We start from the raw sequence: 18980 nt of genomic DNA, 5'->3' as shown, positions 1-18980 counted from the left end.
CAAGCCTCTGGTCGGAATTGACTTGCCGGCAATGGGTTTTTTTTTAATGGGTTTTGGTGTTAAACTCTAATTTGAAGCTTTTATTTGGTTCCAGAATTTTTGTTAACTAAAGTTGGATTAAAAGGTAATTTAAAGTAACTGAAAGCAAAGTGGAAAAGCTGCTTTGTTCAGTGAAAAAGAGTGACCTACACATGCAACAACACTGAAGAAACTTAGAAACATGTTGAATGAAAAGAGCAAATTGCAGGAGTCACTATGCATTGGAATTTGCTCGACAGCAACTAACAACAACATAGGAAGCATAGCTTTTTTCTTCATAAAGCTCATAAGAAAGTGAAACTAAATGGTGTATTGTTTAAGGGTACAAACATGTATAAACTATTATAAAGCAAGGAAATGATGAAAGCAAATGTAGGGGTGGTGTTTATCCCTGGTGGGAGAGTGGAGAGGAGTGCATAGGTGTGTTCAGTGTGTTCCTAAGTTGGATGGTGCACCCACAGGTGTTAGCTTATTAGACTTCCTAATTTGTGTGTGTAATTAAATACACTGGATTCATAAGAAAAAATATAAATAAAGTTTTTAAAAAGTATTTTGTTAAATTAATTTACTGCATATCATGTAAGAGTGAGGATGTTTTATTTTACCTGAGGGGCTTTGAATTGCTTTACATATATCTAGTGAAAACAAATCTTATTTAATCAGGAAAACACTAAATTGATCCAGATCCCTAAGAGTATCTGGTTATCTAAAAAAAAAATTTTTTTGGTACGTCAGTCTTAAATGTTTTGAGTCAAATTGCCAGTGTTTGCTACAAAGATATTTGTTTCTTATCTATAAATGTCTTGTTCTTTCTAAATAAAAAATATGTTTTAATTTCAGAGTGCTTTTAATTTCTGGATTTATAAATTTAAATGTATTTTAAATAACTAAATTTTAAAGTAGTTATTCATATCACACATTCCCTCCACTATACCCCCTCATTATAAAAATTTTATTTTCTATTCTTTTTTACATGATTGCTTTGCAGCAAGGAAAAGTACTTTGTAACCTTCCCATATCCATATATGAATGGACGCCTTCATTTGGGACACACGTTTTCTTTATCCAAATGTGAGGTAAAGCTCCTTCTATGTTTGATATAATGGAATGGAAGCCCTTTAATAAAAATGGTTTTGAAGAAAATGGCATCTATATAATTTATTTTCTGTTAGGGGAACTTAGAATTAAGGAATTTTAAATGTTTTAAATATTTAATTAATAAAATTTTTATATTTAATTTTCATGTCATCTATATATATGTATGCAGAGGTCTGAGCATGTGTGTGTGTGTGTGTTCATATGTCTTTGGTATAAAGCCAGAAAAAACGGATAGTGGGTTGGTATTTTGGAATGACTGTAAAATCTAGCTGGTCATCTAAAGGAAGATGTGAAAAGGAAAACTAAATTAATGTTCATTGTGAGAAGTCAGCATTTTGTATTTGTCTAGTATTTTATAATTTAAATTTAATTTTCTTCCTGTAGTTTGCAGTAGGATACCAGAGATTGAAAGGAAAAACTTGTCTGTTTCCTTTTGGCTTACACTGTACTGGAATGCCTATTAAGGTAAGATTGCTTTTGGGCTTGGTTTCTACTCTTTTTAGCTTAGAGCAAATTGTAATATTTAATTCCAGAGCTTCAAATAGAAATTTCAAACACTGCTATATTACGTTAAACTGTTCTGTAACCAAAACCAAACCCGTTGCTGTTGAGTTGATTAAGACTTATAGCAATTCTATAGGGCAGAGCAGAACTGCCCCATAGGGTTTCCAAGGAGCGGCTGATGAATTTCAACTGCCAACCTTTTGGTTAGCAGCTGAGCTCTGAACTGCGCACCACTGAATTTTTTATACTGAAAGTTATTTAAAGCAGCGTTTGAAGAAGTGCTTACATAAAGGGCACTCTTTAAGTTCTGAGTGATTTCTAAGTAATTTTGATGTCTATTGGTTACATTGGAGCCCTGATGGTGCAGTGGTTAAGAGTTTGGCTGCTAACCTAAAGGTCAGCAGTTCAAATCCACCAGCCACTTCTTGGAAACCCTATGGGGCAGTTCTGCTCTGTCCAGCAGGGTTGCGATGAGTTACATTTGTTACAACATTTGTTACATTGTATATTCACGTCTGTTTAGAATTGGTTTATGATTACTAACATGTAATATTAGAGTTAATGCAGAATAATATGTGCATTTATGACATATATACGATGTTGGCATGAAGTAGCAAGCAGTTGTATTATATTTTGATCATTTTTGCAAATGTCTTCATTTGTCATAAATTCATATAGAGATAATTTCCGATAAAGAATAAGTCAGAAAAATAGAGTTGAAAGGATTCCCTAAATATAATAAAGTTAGAGAATGTAAACTTCCATTTCTTTTTTATTTTCTAACCTTTTATTTTGAACAATGTCAAACCTAGAGAAAAGGTGAAAGAAGAGTAAAATGAATATCCATATACCCTTCACTGATAGTTACCAAATATTAACATTTGTTACATCTGCTTTAGTTGTATCTCAAAGCACGCATGCGTGCATGTTCATGCGCACACACATAACACGCACACACTTCTATAAACCCTTTGAGAGTAAGTTATAGACATCATGACATGTTATGTCTATATTCTTGAGCGTGTATCTCCTGAGATTAGGGTATTCTTTTACATAATCTCATTCCTATTTTCCCTTCCAAGAAATTTTAACACTGGTGTCCTATTATCATCTTTATATAATGTAATCTATATTTATTTTTTTCTAGTTGACCCCAAATGTCCCTTGTAGCTGATTTTTACTTTGTGGATAACACACTGCATTTGGTTATCAGTTCCCTTAAGTACCTTTTGGTTATTTGTCTCGACAGTGATACTTTTTGAAGAGTCTAAAAAACCCATTGCCTTCGAGTCAACTCCGACTGATAGTGACCCTAGAGGACAGAGTAGATCTGCCCCATAGCGTTTTCAAGGAGCACCTGGTGGATTTGAACTGCCCACCTTTTAGTTAGCAGGTGTAGCACTTAACCACTACACCACCAGGGTTTCCTTGAAGAATCTAGGACAGTTGTTTTGTAGAATGTCCCATAATCTGAATTTTCTGATTGTTTCTTTCTTAGATTTGGGTTAAACATTTTGGCAAGAATACTACATTGGTGAGGTGTGAACTTCTTACTGTAGTGGATCGAAAGGCATATATTAACATTGTTTCCCATTTTAATGATACTCAATTTGATCACTTGGTTAAGGTAATACTTGCCAGATTTCTTCATCTTAAAGGTACTTTTTTCCCTTTGTAATTAAAAAGCAGTCTGTGGGGTGCTACTTTGAAAGCCTATGAGTATCCTGTCACCCAATAACTCAGTGGTTTTAGTGTCCTTCAATGATCATGAATACGATGCAGGACTGGGCAGTGCTTCTGTTATTCACAAGGTTGCTATGAGTTAGAGTAGACTTGATGGCACCCAACAAGAACAACAATAACAACAACAACAACAACAACCCTAACCTGTTTTAGTGGCTGCAACATGGTGACATTCTAGTTAATTCTTTCCTAATTTATTAAGTGAAATTCTTCTACACAGGAGAACCCCTCCCTTTTAAATTCACAATTCTATATTTGTATTCTTCTCATAACTTTAACACTGTCTCCTTGATGTCATCTTTGTTTTTGATTATGGACTCATGGTAAATTGAAGTGAGCTGGGGAAAGCCCAAGTTTGTGTGGTAGTTCTGCAGTTTATTAATTTATAATCTTGGATTAATCACTTCATCTCTCACTGTCTGTTTTCTAACTTAATATTTGTCGTTTCTACCTAGCAGGCTTGTGATAGCAACTAATAGAGTATATGTGACAGTGGCCTTTAAATTGAAAAATACTATTATTAATATGAATGTTGTTATTCAAAATGATGACAAATTACGTCTGGTATATCTTCATGCTTCTTCTAATACCTAACATGCAGTATATTACATTGGGCACTCTGGGTGTTGAATAAATGCTTGCTGAGTAAGTAAGGTAAAGTATTAATTTATAAAACAGTGAATTTTGAAAGAAGTGATTTATATCATTTAAGTTTTTATTATGATCCACATAGGTATAGATGCACTTCAGAAAAATTCATGTCCATTGTAGTTGACCATAGAAACAACAAGAACTCAATTTGTCCCTACCTTGAATTTTGAACTTCAGTGTCTTTAATGTCGTTTTGCAGGCATGTGCTGATAAGTTGAAAAGAGAAACAGAGCTGTATGGTTGCCCCCCTGAATTTCCAGATGAAGAAGAGGAAGAAGAAGAAATCAGTGTTAAAACAGAAGATATAATAATTAAGGATAAAGCTAAAGGAAAAAAGGTTTGATAATTGTTGATACTTACGTTGGTGGAAGTTTTATGTTTATTTTTATCAGATTTACTTGTACATTCCCAGCACTAGCATGGTGTCTGGCACACAAAAGGCACTTGTAAGTTTTAAAAAGTGCCAAAGGAAAAAACTACCTTTCTCATTTTTTAAAATAATTTTTATTGTGCTTTAAGCAAAAGTTTACCTTCCTCATTTTTTGATTGTTCTCTTTTTTCCTTTTACCTGTGAAATAATTTTAGATTTACATAAGAGGTACGAGATAGAGAATTCCCTTATAATCTTCCCCCAGTTTCCCTACTGTTACATCTTACATTTATGTAAAAAAAAAAAAAAAAAAAACACCTATTGCCGTGGAGTCGATTCTGACTCATAGGACAGAGTAGAACTGCCCCATAGAATTTGCTAGGCTGTAATCTTTACGGAAGCAGACTGCCACATCTTTCTCTAGGCGTCTTACATTACCATTGAACAGTCATCAAAACTAAGAAATTACAATGAGTATGATACTATTTACTAAACTACAGACTTTATTCGAATTTCACCAGTTTTTTCACTGATGTCCCTATTCTGTTCTAAAGTCTCATCCAGGATTTCACATTGCATTTAGTTGTCTTGTCTTCCTTAGTTTCCTCTGATGTGTTGACAGACAATTCCTCTGTCTTTCATTGCCTTCCATAACTTGATGCTTTTGTAAAGTATTGGTCAGATAATTTATAGAATGTCCTTCAGTTTGGGTTTGTCTAATGTTTCTTATGATTAGATTGAAGTTACTGATTTTTCAAGAAGAATACCAGAGAGGTGATATGTCTTTCTCAATGTATCATATCAGGGAATACTTGATGTTGATATGTCTTATTACTGGTGATGTTAACCTTGATTTAGTTATATTAGTGTCTGCCGGGTTTCTCCACTGTAAGGATTTCGTTTTTCCCTTTGTAGTTAGTACATATTTTGAGAGACATACTTTGAGGTTGTGGAAATAATATCCTGTTTCTTTTAAAATATTTGCTGACTAATTTTAGTATTCATCAGTGATCTTTCCTGCAGCAAGCATTACCGTGTTTTTGATTCTCTATTTTCCTCATTTCTTCTATTTTTATTATTTGGAATTCTTCTGAAGGAAATAGTTTATTCTTTCTCTCCCATTTACTTATTTATTTAATCTTTTTTAAACAATATATTTTATTCTTTGGGTTAGAGTCCAATACTATTGGATTTTTAAATTTATTTTTTTTGTTATTGCTCAAATTGTTCCAGCTTTGGCCATCGGGAACTCTTAGGTTGGCTCTTATGTCCATTGACATGCCTCTATCTTTTTTTTTTCTTAAGAGTGTCTTACTCTCTGATACTACAAGATATTCCAGGCTTATCTTGTATTTCTCCTGTCTCAGCCCTGGAATCAACCAGTTCCCCAAGGAGCCCTTGTTCCTTTTATTAAAGAATGGTATTTAGAACTAAGATCTGAGTGTTAAGTATGCTCATAGCTACAGGGTATCACTGCTTCTAGGTTTTCTCAGTGGAAAGAAGGAAATATATGTATGTCTGTTAACAAGTGCCTGTATGATTTCTGTATTTATCTGTATCTATTTTATTTATACTGATACCCCTGGCTCCATTTTAGCGTTGTGGAGCTCATTATAGCATTCACTCTTTGCTTATTTGTGACTTTCTCTAACAGTGAAAAACCTGGCCCTTATTATCAATAGTATGTTTATTTATTTGTTCAATCCTAGTCTACTAGTAGTTTCAGTATTGCTAAGCTATACCCCGGGAGAAGCAATTTTACCAACTAAAGTACAATGTTTGTGTGTAGTTCTTTTTGTCTTTAGTATCTAGTTAACATAACTATTTTCCAGAGTGACTTAAGTCAGCTCCTTTCTTTCTCACCCCCTTCAGAGTGGGTGTTTTTACTGTATACTGTTTTGGTCCTTTTAAATTTTGTGTCATGTACATGTGTTATGTTTTAATAAATGATTAAAAATTGGTAAGTAGAAAGCTTCATAGGCAGTTCTGATGGTAAAAACTAGTGCCGTAAACCATTATTTGGATGTTTGGTGTTTTTATTCTCCAAATAGTTATTACTTGTCAGGACTGTTGTTTTTGTTGTTAGGTGCTGTTGAGTTGGCTCTGACACATAGTTACTCTATGAACAACAAAATGAAACACTGCCTGATCCTACACCTGTTGTTGCAGCCACTGTTACAGTCCATCTCATTGAGCGTCTTCCTCTTTTTTGGTGACCCTTTAACTTACCAAGCACAATGTCCTTCTCCAGGGACTGGTCCCTTCTGATAACATGCCCAAAGTATGTGACATGAGGTCTCGCCATCCTTGCTTCTAAGGAGCATTCTAGCTGTACTTTTTCTAAAACAGACCTGTTCATTCTTCTGGCAGTCTATGGCTTATTCAGTATTCTTTGCAAGCACTGTAATCCAAAAGCATCAGTTCTTCTTTGGTGTTCCTTGTTCATTGTCCAGCTTTTGCCTGCATATTGGATGATTGAAAACTCCATGGCTTGACTCAGGTACATCTTAGTCCTCAAAGTGACCTTTGCTTTTGAACCCTTTAAAGAGGTCTTTTGCAGCAGATTTGCCCAATGCAATGTGTCATTTGATTTCTTGACTCCTGCTTCCATGGGTGTTAAAAAAAAACTAACAAACCAAACCCAGTGCCGTCAAGTTGATTCTGACTCATAGCGACCCTGTACGACAGAGTAGAACTGCCCCATGGAATTTCCAAGGAGCGCCCGTTGGGTTTGAACTGCTGACGTCTTGGTTAGCAGCTGTAGCACTCAATTGCTATGCCACTAGGGTTTCACCATGGGGATTAGGACCATATAAGTAGATAATTTGTGATGACCATTTTCTTGTTTAATGGCTTTTGAAAAAAAGAAAAAATCAAAGAAACCTCCTCTCTCAAACATCTATTAGGAGATTGAGAATGTGGTAGAGTGAGATTATCGGGCATAGCTAGTTCTTGCAAAATTGATAATGGTCAGTTACAGTCTACTATTATATGGAGAACTGAAGATAAAAATTTAAAATTAGCAATCACAAAAAAAGTAAAAAAAAAGTGATGGTCTTTCTATGAAGGTAAGTGCTTTCTTGAGATATGTTTTGAAAGAAACATTTCGTTGTTCTTTGATGGAGTTTTTCTGGTTGTTTTCAGAGTAAAGCTGCTGCTAAAGCTGGATCGTCTAAGTATCAGTGGGGCATTATGAGATCCCTTGGTCTATCTGATGAAGAGATAGTAAAATTTTCTGAGGCAGAACATTGGCTGGATTATTTTCCACCACTGGCTATTCAGGACCTGAAGAGAATGGGTTTGAAGGTATGCCCCTTCACCCCCTCTGCCCCATATATGAAAATGTGAAGAAAGCATGTATACTTGTATGATTATATGAGACTTGAATCAGCTCTTAATTTCAAATAGTATATTTCACCTGTTGTCCACTAATGACTGGATATTATATTGTTACATTAGAACCTTATAGGCCTCGATGTAAGCAATGAAGTGCTTTAATATTTGTTGTATTGGAATGTATACGATAGCAATTAGTAGAAAGGAATTCCATTCAAAGAATATAATGAAGGCAAAGTTTAACTTGAATATTCAGTGTTATTTTTAAAGGTATTAAATGCTCCTTCTTAATTTATTACATTACCTGCATGTATGTTAATATATAAAAAAATTTAACACAAACTCATGTAATAATTGCAAGATTATATATTTAATAAGTGGAACTATAAAATTTTTATTCTAATAGTTGACACATTTCTAGTTGGAATATAAAGAGAAGAATAAATAAAATGATTCATAAGAATTCTTATAGAAACTTTGTATATTTCTCAAAAATTGACTTCTCCTTTTTTCTTCTGTAGGTAGACTGGCGTCGTTCTTTCATCACCACTGATGTTAATCCTTACTATGATTCATTTGTCAGGTGGCAGTTTTTGACATTAAAAGAAAGAAACAAAGTTAAATTTGGGAAGCGGTGAGTTTGTTGTCCTTCATTATAAAAAAGCAAACACCATGTAGTTCCTGCGTTATACTTCAGTGCCCTGTAGCCTACTTTTCTCATTTTCCTTTCTCTTAAGATTTTTTTTCTTTTTTGTTCTCTTGTACCCTTTTTCTCTTGCCAGTGTCTTAATTTCTCTGAGCTGCTTAGTGTCTGCGACAGATAGAACGGGGGAGAATGGGAATGTTGGCTGTTATGATCTTACTAAAGATTCTGTTCAGTATTCCCAGTCAAGCAGAAAAGTAATCATATTGTTTGCATTTTAGTTTATACTTTTTTTCTGTGAATTGTGATTTTTTCCTTGAGTACATGGATTAAACAAAAGCTATTTGCATTTATTTGCATTTTATAAGTGAATTTATATTTTATGTTCTTTTGTTTCATACCACAAAGCTTTGGTGAAGGCAGAAAGCCTTCATTAAATAACTAGGTTGACAATAGAACTGCCCATAAAAGCAGAAATAATAGATGTAGATATTTGCACAGTTCGAAGTTTTAGAAGAAACACTTGTAAGACGTTAGGAGTAACACATGAAAATATGTTGTGATAACATGGATATTATAACAATATTTGTTTATTTTTTTAGTTATACCATTTATTCTCCAAAAGATGGACAGCCTTGTATGGATCATGACAGACAAACTGGAGAGGTAATTATTTGTGATGTAGAGTAGCTATTAGAATAAACCATAATGTGGCCAAAGACTTTAAGAAATAGATCAAACATGGTCTCGGGGAGCATCTAGCTCATTTGGCATAACATAGTTTATAAAGAAAATGTTCTACATTCTATTTTGGTGAGTAGCATCTAGGATCTTAAAAGCCTGTGAGCGGCCACCTAAGATACTCCACTGGTCTCACCCCTTTGGGAGCAAGGGAGAATGAAGAAAACTAAAGACACAAGGAAAAGACTAGTCCAAAGGACTGATGGACCACAACTCCTATGGCCTTCACCAGTCTGAGTTCAGTACAACTAGATGGTGGCCGGCTACTACCACTGACTACTTTGACAGGGATCACAATAGAGGGTTCTAGACAGAGCTGGAGAAAAATGTAGAACAAAATTCTAACTGACCAAAAAAAGACCAGACTTACTGGCCTGACAGAGAGTGCAGAAACCCTCAGAGTATGGCCCCGGACACTCTTAGCTCAGTAATGAAGACACTCCTGAGGATCACCCTTCAGCTAAATATTGGACAGGCCCATAAAACAAAATGACACTAAAGAAGCACACCAGCCCAGGGGCAAGGACTAGAAGGCAGGAGGGGACGAGAAAGCTGGAAATAGGGAACGCAAGGTTGAGAAAGGGGGGTGTTGACATGTCATGAGGTTGTTAACCGGTGTCATAAAACAATATGTGCACTAACTGCTTAATGAGAAGCTAGTTTGTTCTGTAAAGCTTCATTTAAAGTACAATTTAAAAAAATGTATAAAATGCAAATATTAAGAAAAAAAATCAGAAACCTAAAAATAACTCCATTCCAGTGCTGAGGTGTGAAATCATGATACTCTGGTGGGTGTGAAGAGAGAGACAGAATATCATTATAGTTTCCTGCATTTTGTCTAGGACCTTGCTACCCCAAAAGTAGTCCATGGACCAACTGTATTACTATATCCAGGGAATTTGTTAAAAAGCAGATTCTTGAGGCTCGCCTCAAAACTGAGTCAGAAGTTCTAGAGGTGGGGTCGAGGAATCTTTGTCTCCTGTGATTCTCTCAGTGTGATTCATATGTATGCTAAAATTTGAGAAGCACCATCTGGAGAATACATTGCTCTGAAAAGAGAGTGTGGGGAAAGATAATAAATGAGATGTGGCTAACTGATGTACAGATTCCATTTATCTACACTTGTTTTGATCACTTGCCTACTTATTTCCAAAGCACTTCTAGCCATGTATGATGTCAGTTCACTTACATTCCAGCAGGACACATAAGTAGCATTATTCCCTGTAATATTCAATTTGCCAAAAGCCAAAAGCTTTGGCATAGTAAGTCGGTGACAAAGCCAGGCTCTGAACTTATGAGCACCTATGAGTTTACCATTCTTTATGCCACCTTTGAGTCTATTTTTAGTGTAGTGACTAAGTGTGGTTAACTTTTGAAAGTCAGCCTTCAATCCTGATGTAACCTGTCTGATAGAAATGAGGGTTGATCAAATTTTTGATAGATTTGAGAGATTTAGAAGGCCCAGTGAAGTTTTAATATAGCCTACGGTAGCAATATCCCAAATTTCGATAGTGTTTTATAGTTTTTCAAAGCATTTTCCTATCATCTTACGCGTCCCTCAGAGCTATACTATGGGAGACACAGCATAGTTATTTTACAGATGAGGGAGGGAAGGCTTAGTGATTGTGATTCCCTCAGGTCAAGCCCTTAGTGAGGGGCCAAGCTAGGTTTAGAATGCACATCATCTGACTCCTGGACCAATGTATGCCTGTGGGACCTGCCTGGGTGACAGGATTGGTGTCTATCTTATCTTGTCACTGATTTACTGTGCCAAGGCTTTAGGTATTGTTTTGGCTGATCACCGAGTCACTCCTTACAAACTAGACTTCTTCTGGATGTGGTCAGCAGACCGCCGGCAGACTCTTCATTGGGAGAAAGAATGATCCTAGCAATGCAAGAAACCGTTTTTGAAATTTGAATCAGATCTCTCACATAGATTAGTAGGCTATTGCAAGTCTTTTTTCCCTCAAAAAATTTTTGCTGTTTGTTTGTTTAGGGTGTGGGACCTCAAGAATATACTTTAATCAAATTGAAAGTGCTTGAACCGTACCCATCCAAATTAAGGTAGGTTTATCAGTTATTGCTTAATCTTTTCTGAACTGTCAGGTAGTTGTGGTAGAATCCATAACTTTTTTTTAACGTAAATATGCATTTCTTTCTTCTTAGTGGACTGAAAGGGAAAAATATCTTCTTGGTAGCTGCTACTCTCAGGCCTGAGACCATGTTTGGACAGACAAACTGTTGGGTTCGCCCTGATATGAAGTATATTGGGTTTGAGACAGTGACTGGTGATATATTCATCTGTACTCAAAGAGCTGCCAGGAATATGGCATACCAGGGCTTTACCAAAGACAATGGAGTGGTGCCTGTTGTTAAGGAGTTAATGGGAGAGGTAAGTTGGGTAGCAGATTTCATTTTGGTGCATAAATTTAGAGGAAAATTTGAACAACAATGCTTGAGAAATTGTACTTTTTATAGCTTTTAAATTGAGGCATATGTGCAGTACAGTGTGCAAATCATAAGTATTTTGATGCGTTTTCATATGTGTAGACACTTGTGTAACTATCACCCAAATAAGATAATTTCCAGCTCTCTGGAAGGCTTTCTCCTACCCATTTCATAGTCAGTACTCACCCCTCTCCTCCAAAAGTAGCATTACTCTGACTTCAGTCACAAAAGATTCCTTGTTCTTGAACTTCGTATAATGAAGTTATACAGAATGTACCCTTTTGCCTCTGGCCTCTTTATCTCCACATTATGTCTGTGAGATTCATATATGTTGGGTGTTGGGCTTGCTCGTTCTTTCTTTTTTTCAATATTGCTGTGTAGTATTCATTGTATATCACAAAAATTGCATTTGCATACTTTGTTTCAACTCAGTAAATATCTGGTTGAAAAAATAAACAGTCCTCCCCCAAGAGATTTAATAGCTACATTAGACGTTATATTACTTTTTGAACACTATCAACCTTCACTCCTGGTGTGTAATGCAGCTTCTTTTTTCCTGAAAAGAAAGTCTTGGTTGATATTAATTTAATCTGGACAGTTACAAAACTTTTATCCTTATGGTTTATCTACTTTATTATCATTGTTTGTGAGTGTTTTATTCCCTTTAGTAAATGCTGATCTTTGTTATCTTAATAAATAACCTTTTAAAAGAAAAACTTGAATAAAGCACCATCTCAATTCCTTTTTAAAGTTTTATGAATCATTTCCTTAGTGAATTTATTTTTTACATTGTTCTAATTCATAAGTTTCAAAATTAAACAGTTACAAAAGGATATAATGGTGCAAAGTCTCCCTCTTACCCCTTTTCTTTAGTCTCTCAGTTCCTTTCCAAATGGAGTAATATTAGTGTCATATGTATCCTTCCAGAAATGTTTCATGTATATACAAGCAAATACATACATATGTATATATCCCCCCCTTTTTCTACACATGGCAATATACTTTATACATACAGTTCTGAACTTTGCTTTCTTTTTTACATAATTATGTCTTGGCAATCACTTTATCAGTATATAAAAAGCTTCTTCATTCTTATTTTTTAACATCGACATGATATTCCATTGTGTGGCTGTACCACAACTTGTTTAAACATGCCCTGTTAATGGATATTTAAATTGTTTCCTGTCTTTTTTTGTTATAAGTAGTGCTGCCACATCTCATTAGTTTCTGCTGTTGGAGTTGTGTCTGAGAAGTTCTTGGGAACAGTATTTTCTCGTTTTCATGCAATTTCTCTCCACGTTAATCTAAGCAAATTCTGGAGTGAGGAAAATGGATGGTTTAAATTGCTTTCAGCCTTTAAGACTGTTAGGGTATTTAGCCTTCACTCACGTGATTGTAAATTCTAGAAAGGATGCTTACATAGATGAATAAAGTGGGATGGGCAGGAACTGTGTGGAATTAAAGTGTTTTCCAACTGCAGCTGTTTGTTGCCTTACGAGAAATTGGGTCTAGTATTGTCACATCTTTCTGTCTAGTCTTCATAATTACCGTTTGAAATGGCTATATGGTATTACATGTTGCTGATATAGTATATTGTACTAAATCATTTTTCTGTCACTGTAAGTTTTAGTCATTTCCAGGTTTCGTTAGTATAGTGACACAGCAGTGGACAGACTTCTCAAAGGAAAAAAAAATTTTCCCTTTGAGATAAATTTCTGGGGTTGCATTGCTGGGTCTGAGTAGTGTGAACATTTTTGTGGCTCTTGCTGTGAATTTCTATAATTGTTTTCCTCAAAGACTACAATGTCACAAGCAATGACATTAGTATACTAATTTCATCATAACCTTGCCAGATTTGGGTATTATAATTATTTAAAATTATTTTTATTCTAGTAGATATAGAAGAATGAATTTGGCTGTAATTCTTATATTTTTGATTATTGGCTTATCAGGGCTTAAAATATTAACATTGCTTTAAATTTTAATGGTTACAAAATAGGTTTCTTCACTTTATATGCTGTTCTTTTTCTTACGCAGGAAATTCTTGGTGCCTCTCTTTCCGCACCTTTAACATCCTATAAGGTGATCTATGTTCTCCCAATGCTCACCATTAAGGAGGATAAAGGTAAAGAGTTATTTCTAGAAATATTTTGGTAAAATCACATTCTGGTTTTATTTGTTAATTGCACATTTTCTTTTATAAGGCACTGGTGTGGTCACAAGTGTTCCTTCTGACTCTCCTGATGATATTGCCGCTCTCAGAGACTTGAAGAAAAAGCAAGTGAGTATTTGATTTTCACAATCTCATTTCATCTTCCTCGCCTTGTTGCCGAGGCACCGTTGAACTACACAATGGAACTAGGCTAAAAAGCCATGTATTTACCTTTAAACTGCTATCTCGCACCTATTTCTTGATGTTTATATATTTTATGGTCTTTTGTATTATGAATATGTTTCATAGAATTTTTGAAAAAGTTTTCTGACATTGACATTCTTATTGCAACCTAGAATATGGGCCTTATTTAAAGTAATTTGTATGTATGTCTGTGAATTTTTGCTTTTGGCGGTTCAGTTTTATTGTTTAAGCCATTCACTGTAGCTTAAGATACTGAGTTTCTAAAGGTCATGGATCTCTTCTTAAGCTATTTGATTAAGTTGAAAAAATTACTCTCTGTATAGAATAGAGAACATAGCATAATGGAAGTTTGGAAATTTACATCTTTTGATGATTATACCAATGAAGTGTTGACTATTAGTGCTAATTAGTGATTTTTTTTTTTTTTTTTTATTTAAGGCCTTAAGGGCAAAGTACGGAATTAGAGATGACATGGTTTTGCCATTTGAACCGGTGAGTGCATAGATGATTCAGGATATGCACATCCTTGTGTTTATCAGAGAAAAAAGAGCCAAAGTGTTTTCCCTGTAACAAAATTTAATAATTGGAGGAGTGTGAAAATAAGAGGGGGAGTTTAAGGATTTACCTACTCTAATTTGACATCTGCTGTGGCAGGTAAGAGCAAGAGAAAAGCTGACAATAAGCATTTTCTTTGTACCTGGCACCTGCAGTTCTAAAACAAATAGCTTTTTAGCTTCCTAATTTTGTAGTAGCTTATTTTGCTAGTTTGGCCAACTTCCTGGTTTCTTAAAGACAAAATATTGCCGTATTACTCATTAATGTTTATTTTCAACCAAAATAACCTTAACAGAATTCCATACACCTGTTTTATGTTTTTTAAGTTTTTATGATAGTGCCTAACCATTGCCCCTCCTCTCTCATCTGACACCTTCTTGAGGCCCCATTCTAGGGGCCAAGAAAATATTCTGGATTTTTATTTTTCCTCCTTGGCCAAGTAGGGCCACTTACTTGCCTTACCCTCCTGAAATGTCCCTCTGCATTCCCAGTGGGGATGAAAAGCTGTATCCTCAGGTTCTCCACACACCCTCTCTTCATCTGATACTCAGCTGCTCAGGATAGAGGTGGAAAACTTGGGGGCCAGGGCCCAAAAAACTAGAAATGATTTCTTCCAGATGGAGCCACAAGGGGGCTCGGTGCTGAGTGCGATGAGACAGAGATATCCGGGACCTGTTATACTTTTTAACCTGAAGCCTGAGAAGTGAATTGGGAAGCCAGACAAATGCCAGTGTGGCGTTTGTGTCTGCTGATGGTAGTAGCAGTAATACAGAAGGAAAAAAATTACTAGGTTATAAGTTTTATGAAGAATCCAGAAGACTTACTATAAACCAAAGTATCCCCCTAACTAGTTGTTTGCGTCATTTTGCTACTCCAACATTACTTATTTCGTTAACTATATGTCAGTGGAGGGTTGAGAGCTGGGGAGGTTATTTGTGTGGTGTGAGGTAGGGGAGGGACACTGTGGGGTTTGTTGATGCTGATGTGCCCAGAGTCTAGGTAGTTACTCTGGAGAGGGGGAGGACAAATGCACATCTGGAAGCTAGTCACCTTTAGTTAGCTAATGCATGGTACTCCCATAACGATAAATAAAATCTGAACTGACTTCATTGGACAGTAGAGCCAAAAGCACTATGTGCCCCATAGTGCCATTTTTGTCTTCATTCAGTGTGAATAAGTTCCTGACATCACTGTTCTCTGCAGGTGCCACTCATTGAAATCCCAGGTTTTGGAAATCTTTCTGCCATAACCATTTGTGATGAATTAAAAATTCAGAGCCAGAATGACCGAGAAAAACTTACAGAAGCAAAGGAGAAATTATATCTAAAAGGGTTTTATGAAGGCGTAAGTAATTTTGATTGCTTTCATTTAATTTTAGGCCATGATTTATAACATTTTCTTTTTTTTCAGTATTACTTAATGATCATGCTTTATTTTAGAAAGTCATCAATTAGTATATTTTTCCTTGATGTGCTGTTTTGTCTTTCAAGTAAGAAAAGGTGATTTCCTCAAAAGTTAATCTACTGTCCTTAAACATAAAGGGATCTTTACCTCAGCACTTTTTTTAATTAATTTTTATTGTGCTTTAAGTGAAAGTTTACAAGTCAGTCTCTCATACAAAAATTTATACACACCTTGCTGTACACTCCTAATTGCTCTCCCCCTGATGAGGCAGCACACTCCCTACTTCCACTCTCTCTCTTGTGTCCATTTGGGCAGCTTCTGGCCCCCTCTGCCTTCTCATCTCCCCTCCAGACAGGAGATGCCAGCACAGTCTCATGTGTCTACTTGATCCAAGAAGCCAATTCTTCACCAGTAACATTTTCTATCCCATATTCCAGTCCAATCCATGTCCAAAGAGTTGGCTCCGGGAATGGTTCCTGCCTTGGGCCAACAGAAGGTCTGGGGACCATGACCTCCGGGATCCTTCTAGTCCCAGTCTGATCATTAAGTCTGGTCTTTTTACGAGTATTTGGGGTCTGCATCTCACTGCTGTCCTCCCTCAGGGGTTTTCTGTTGTGTTGCCTGTCAGGTCAGTCATCAGTTGAGGCCGGGCACCATCTAGTTCTTCTATCTTAGGCTGATGTAGTCTCTGGTTTGTGTGGTCCTTTCTGTCTCTTAGGCTTATAATTACCTTGTGTCTTTGGTTTTCTTCATTCTTCCTTACTCCAGGTGGGTTGAGATCCATTGATGCATCTTAGATGGCCGCTTGCTAGCATTTAAGACCCCAGATGCCACTCTCCAAAGTGGGATGCAGAATGTTTTCTTAATAGATTTTATTATGCCAGTTGACTTAGATGTCCCCTGAAGCCATGGTCCCCAAACCTCTGTCCCTGCTTCGCTGGCCTTCGAAGCGTTCAGTTTATTTGGGAAACTTCTTTGCTTTTGGTTTAGTCCAGTTGTGTTGACCTCTTCTGTATTGTATGTTGTCTTTCCCTTCACCTGAAATAAAACTCATCTACTATCTAATTTTTTTTTTTTTTTTAGTGAAGACCCCTCTCCCTCCCTCCCTCTCTTGCCCCTCTCGTAACCATCAAAGAATATTTTCTTCTCTATTTAAACTATTTCTCCAGTTCTTATAATAGTGGTCTTATACAATATTTGTCCTTTTGCAATTGACTAATTTCACTCTGCATAATGTCTTCCAGATTTGTCCATGTTATGTAATGTTTCATGGATTCGTAATTGTTCTTTATTGATGTGTAGTATTCCATTGTGTGAATATACCATAATTTATCCATTCATCCACTGATGGACGCCTTGGTTGCTTCCAACTTTTTCCTATTTGTAAACAGTGCTTCAGTGAACATGGGTGTGCATATATCTGTTCATGTAAAGGCTCTTATTTCTCTAGGATGTATTCCAAGGAGTGGGATTGCTGGATCATACGGTAATTCTATTTCTAGTCTTTTCAGAAAGTGCCAGATCAATTTCCAAAGTGGTTGTACCATTTTACATTCCCACCAGCAGTGTATAAGTGTTCCAGCCTCTCTACAACCTCTCCAACGTTTATTATTTTATGTTTTTTGGATTAATGCAAGCCTTGTTGGAGTGAGATGGAATCTCATTGTAGTATTGATTTGCATTTCTTTAACGGCTAATGATTGTGAGCATTTCCTCATGTCTTCCTTTTTTTTTTTTTTTTATAACTTTTATTGTGCTTTAAGTGAAAGTTTACAAATCAAGTCAGTCTCTCACATAAAAACTTACATACACCTTGCTACATACTCCCAATTACTTTCCCGCTAATGAGACAGCCTGCTCCTTCCCTCCACTCTCTCTTTTTGTGTCCGTTTCTCCAGCTTCTAACCCCCTCTACCCTCTCATCTCCCCTCTAGCCAGGAGATGCCAACATAGTCTCAAGTGTCCACCTGATCCAAGAAACTCACTCTTCACCAGCATCCTTCTCCAACCCATTGTCCAGTCCAATCCATCTCTGAAGAGTTGGCTTCGGGAATGGCTCCTATCCTGGGCCAACAGAAGGCCTGGGGGCCATGACCACTGGGGTCCTTCCAGTCTCAGTCAGACCATTAAGTCTGGTCTTTTTATGAGAATATGGGGTCTGCATCCCACTGCTCTCCTGCTCCCTCAGGGGTTCTCTGTTTTGTTCCCTGTCAGGGCAGTCATCGGTTGTAGCTAGGCACCGTCTAGTTCTTCTGGTCTCAGGGTGATGTAGCCTCTGGTTCATGTGGCCCTTTCTGTCTCTTTGAGTGTCTTCTTTATTGAAGTACCTGTTCATATCCTTCGCCCATTTTTTAATTGGGTTATTTGTCTTTTTGTTGTTGAGTTTTTGCAGTATCATGTAGATTTTAGAGATCAGATGCTGATCAGAAATGTCATAGCTAAAAACTTTTTACCTGTCTGTAGGTAATCGTTTTACTCTTTGGATGAAGTCTTTGGATGAGCATAGGTGTTTGATTTTTAGGAGTTCCCAGTTATCTAGTTTCTCTTCCGGTATTTGTGCATTGTTAGTAATGTTTTGTACACTGTTTATGCCATGTGTTAGGGCTCCTAACATTGTCCCTATTTTTTCTTCCATGATCTTTATTGTTTTAAATTTTATATTTAGGTCTTTGATCCATTTTGAGTTCGTTTTTGTGCATGGAGTGAGGTTTCATTTTTTTGCAGATGGATATTAGGTATGCCAGCACCATTTGTTAAAGAGACTGTCTTTTCCTCATTTAGCTGTTTTGGGGCCTTTGTCAAATATCAGCTGCTCAAATGTGGATGGATTTATGTCTGGATTCTCAATTCTGTTCCATTGGTTTATGTGTCTGTTGCTGTACCAGTGGCGGGCTGTTTTGACACAGTGGCTGTATAATATGTTCTAAAATCAGATAGTGTGAGGCCTCCCACGTTTTTCTTTTTCGGTAATACTTTACTTATCCGGGACCTCTTTCCCTTCCATATGAAGTCGATTTATTTCTCCATCTCATTAAAAGATGTTGTTGGAGTTTGGATTGGAATTGCATTTTATCTATAGATGGCTTTGGTAG

General features: G+C 36.3%; 1 protein-coding gene across 1 annotated transcript in view; it reads left to right on the top strand.

Annotated features, from left to right (window-relative positions):
• LARS1 (leucyl-tRNA synthetase 1) overlaps window positions 1–18980 on the top strand; it is a 91453-nt gene that overhangs the window by 23866 nt on the left and 48607 nt on the right. Inside the window, exons 3-14 of the mRNA XM_003404580.4 lie at window positions 1028–1115; window positions 1522–1602; window positions 4235–4372; window positions 7550–7711; window positions 8263–8375; window positions 8987–9050; window positions 11122–11189; window positions 11292–11517; window positions 13611–13698; window positions 13778–13854; window positions 14368–14421; window positions 15688–15828. Of these exons, the coding sequence (XP_003404628.1) occupies window positions 1028–1115; window positions 1522–1602; window positions 4235–4372; window positions 7550–7711; window positions 8263–8375; window positions 8987–9050; window positions 11122–11189; window positions 11292–11517; window positions 13611–13698; window positions 13778–13854; window positions 14368–14421; window positions 15688–15828 (1300 nt within the window). The remainder of the gene's footprint in view (window positions 1–1027; window positions 1116–1521; window positions 1603–4234; window positions 4373–7549; window positions 7712–8262; window positions 8376–8986; window positions 9051–11121; window positions 11190–11291; window positions 11518–13610; window positions 13699–13777; window positions 13855–14367; window positions 14422–15687; window positions 15829–18980) is intronic.

The sequence above is a fragment of the Loxodonta africana genome, chromosome 2, assembly GCF_030014295.1.
Source record: "Loxodonta africana isolate mLoxAfr1 chromosome 2, mLoxAfr1.hap2, whole genome shotgun sequence".
NCBI lineage: Eukaryota > Metazoa > Chordata > Mammalia > Proboscidea > Elephantidae > Loxodonta > Loxodonta africana.
Note: the sequence above shows the minus strand (reverse complement) of the source record. Positions and strands in the feature narration are given on the sequence as shown.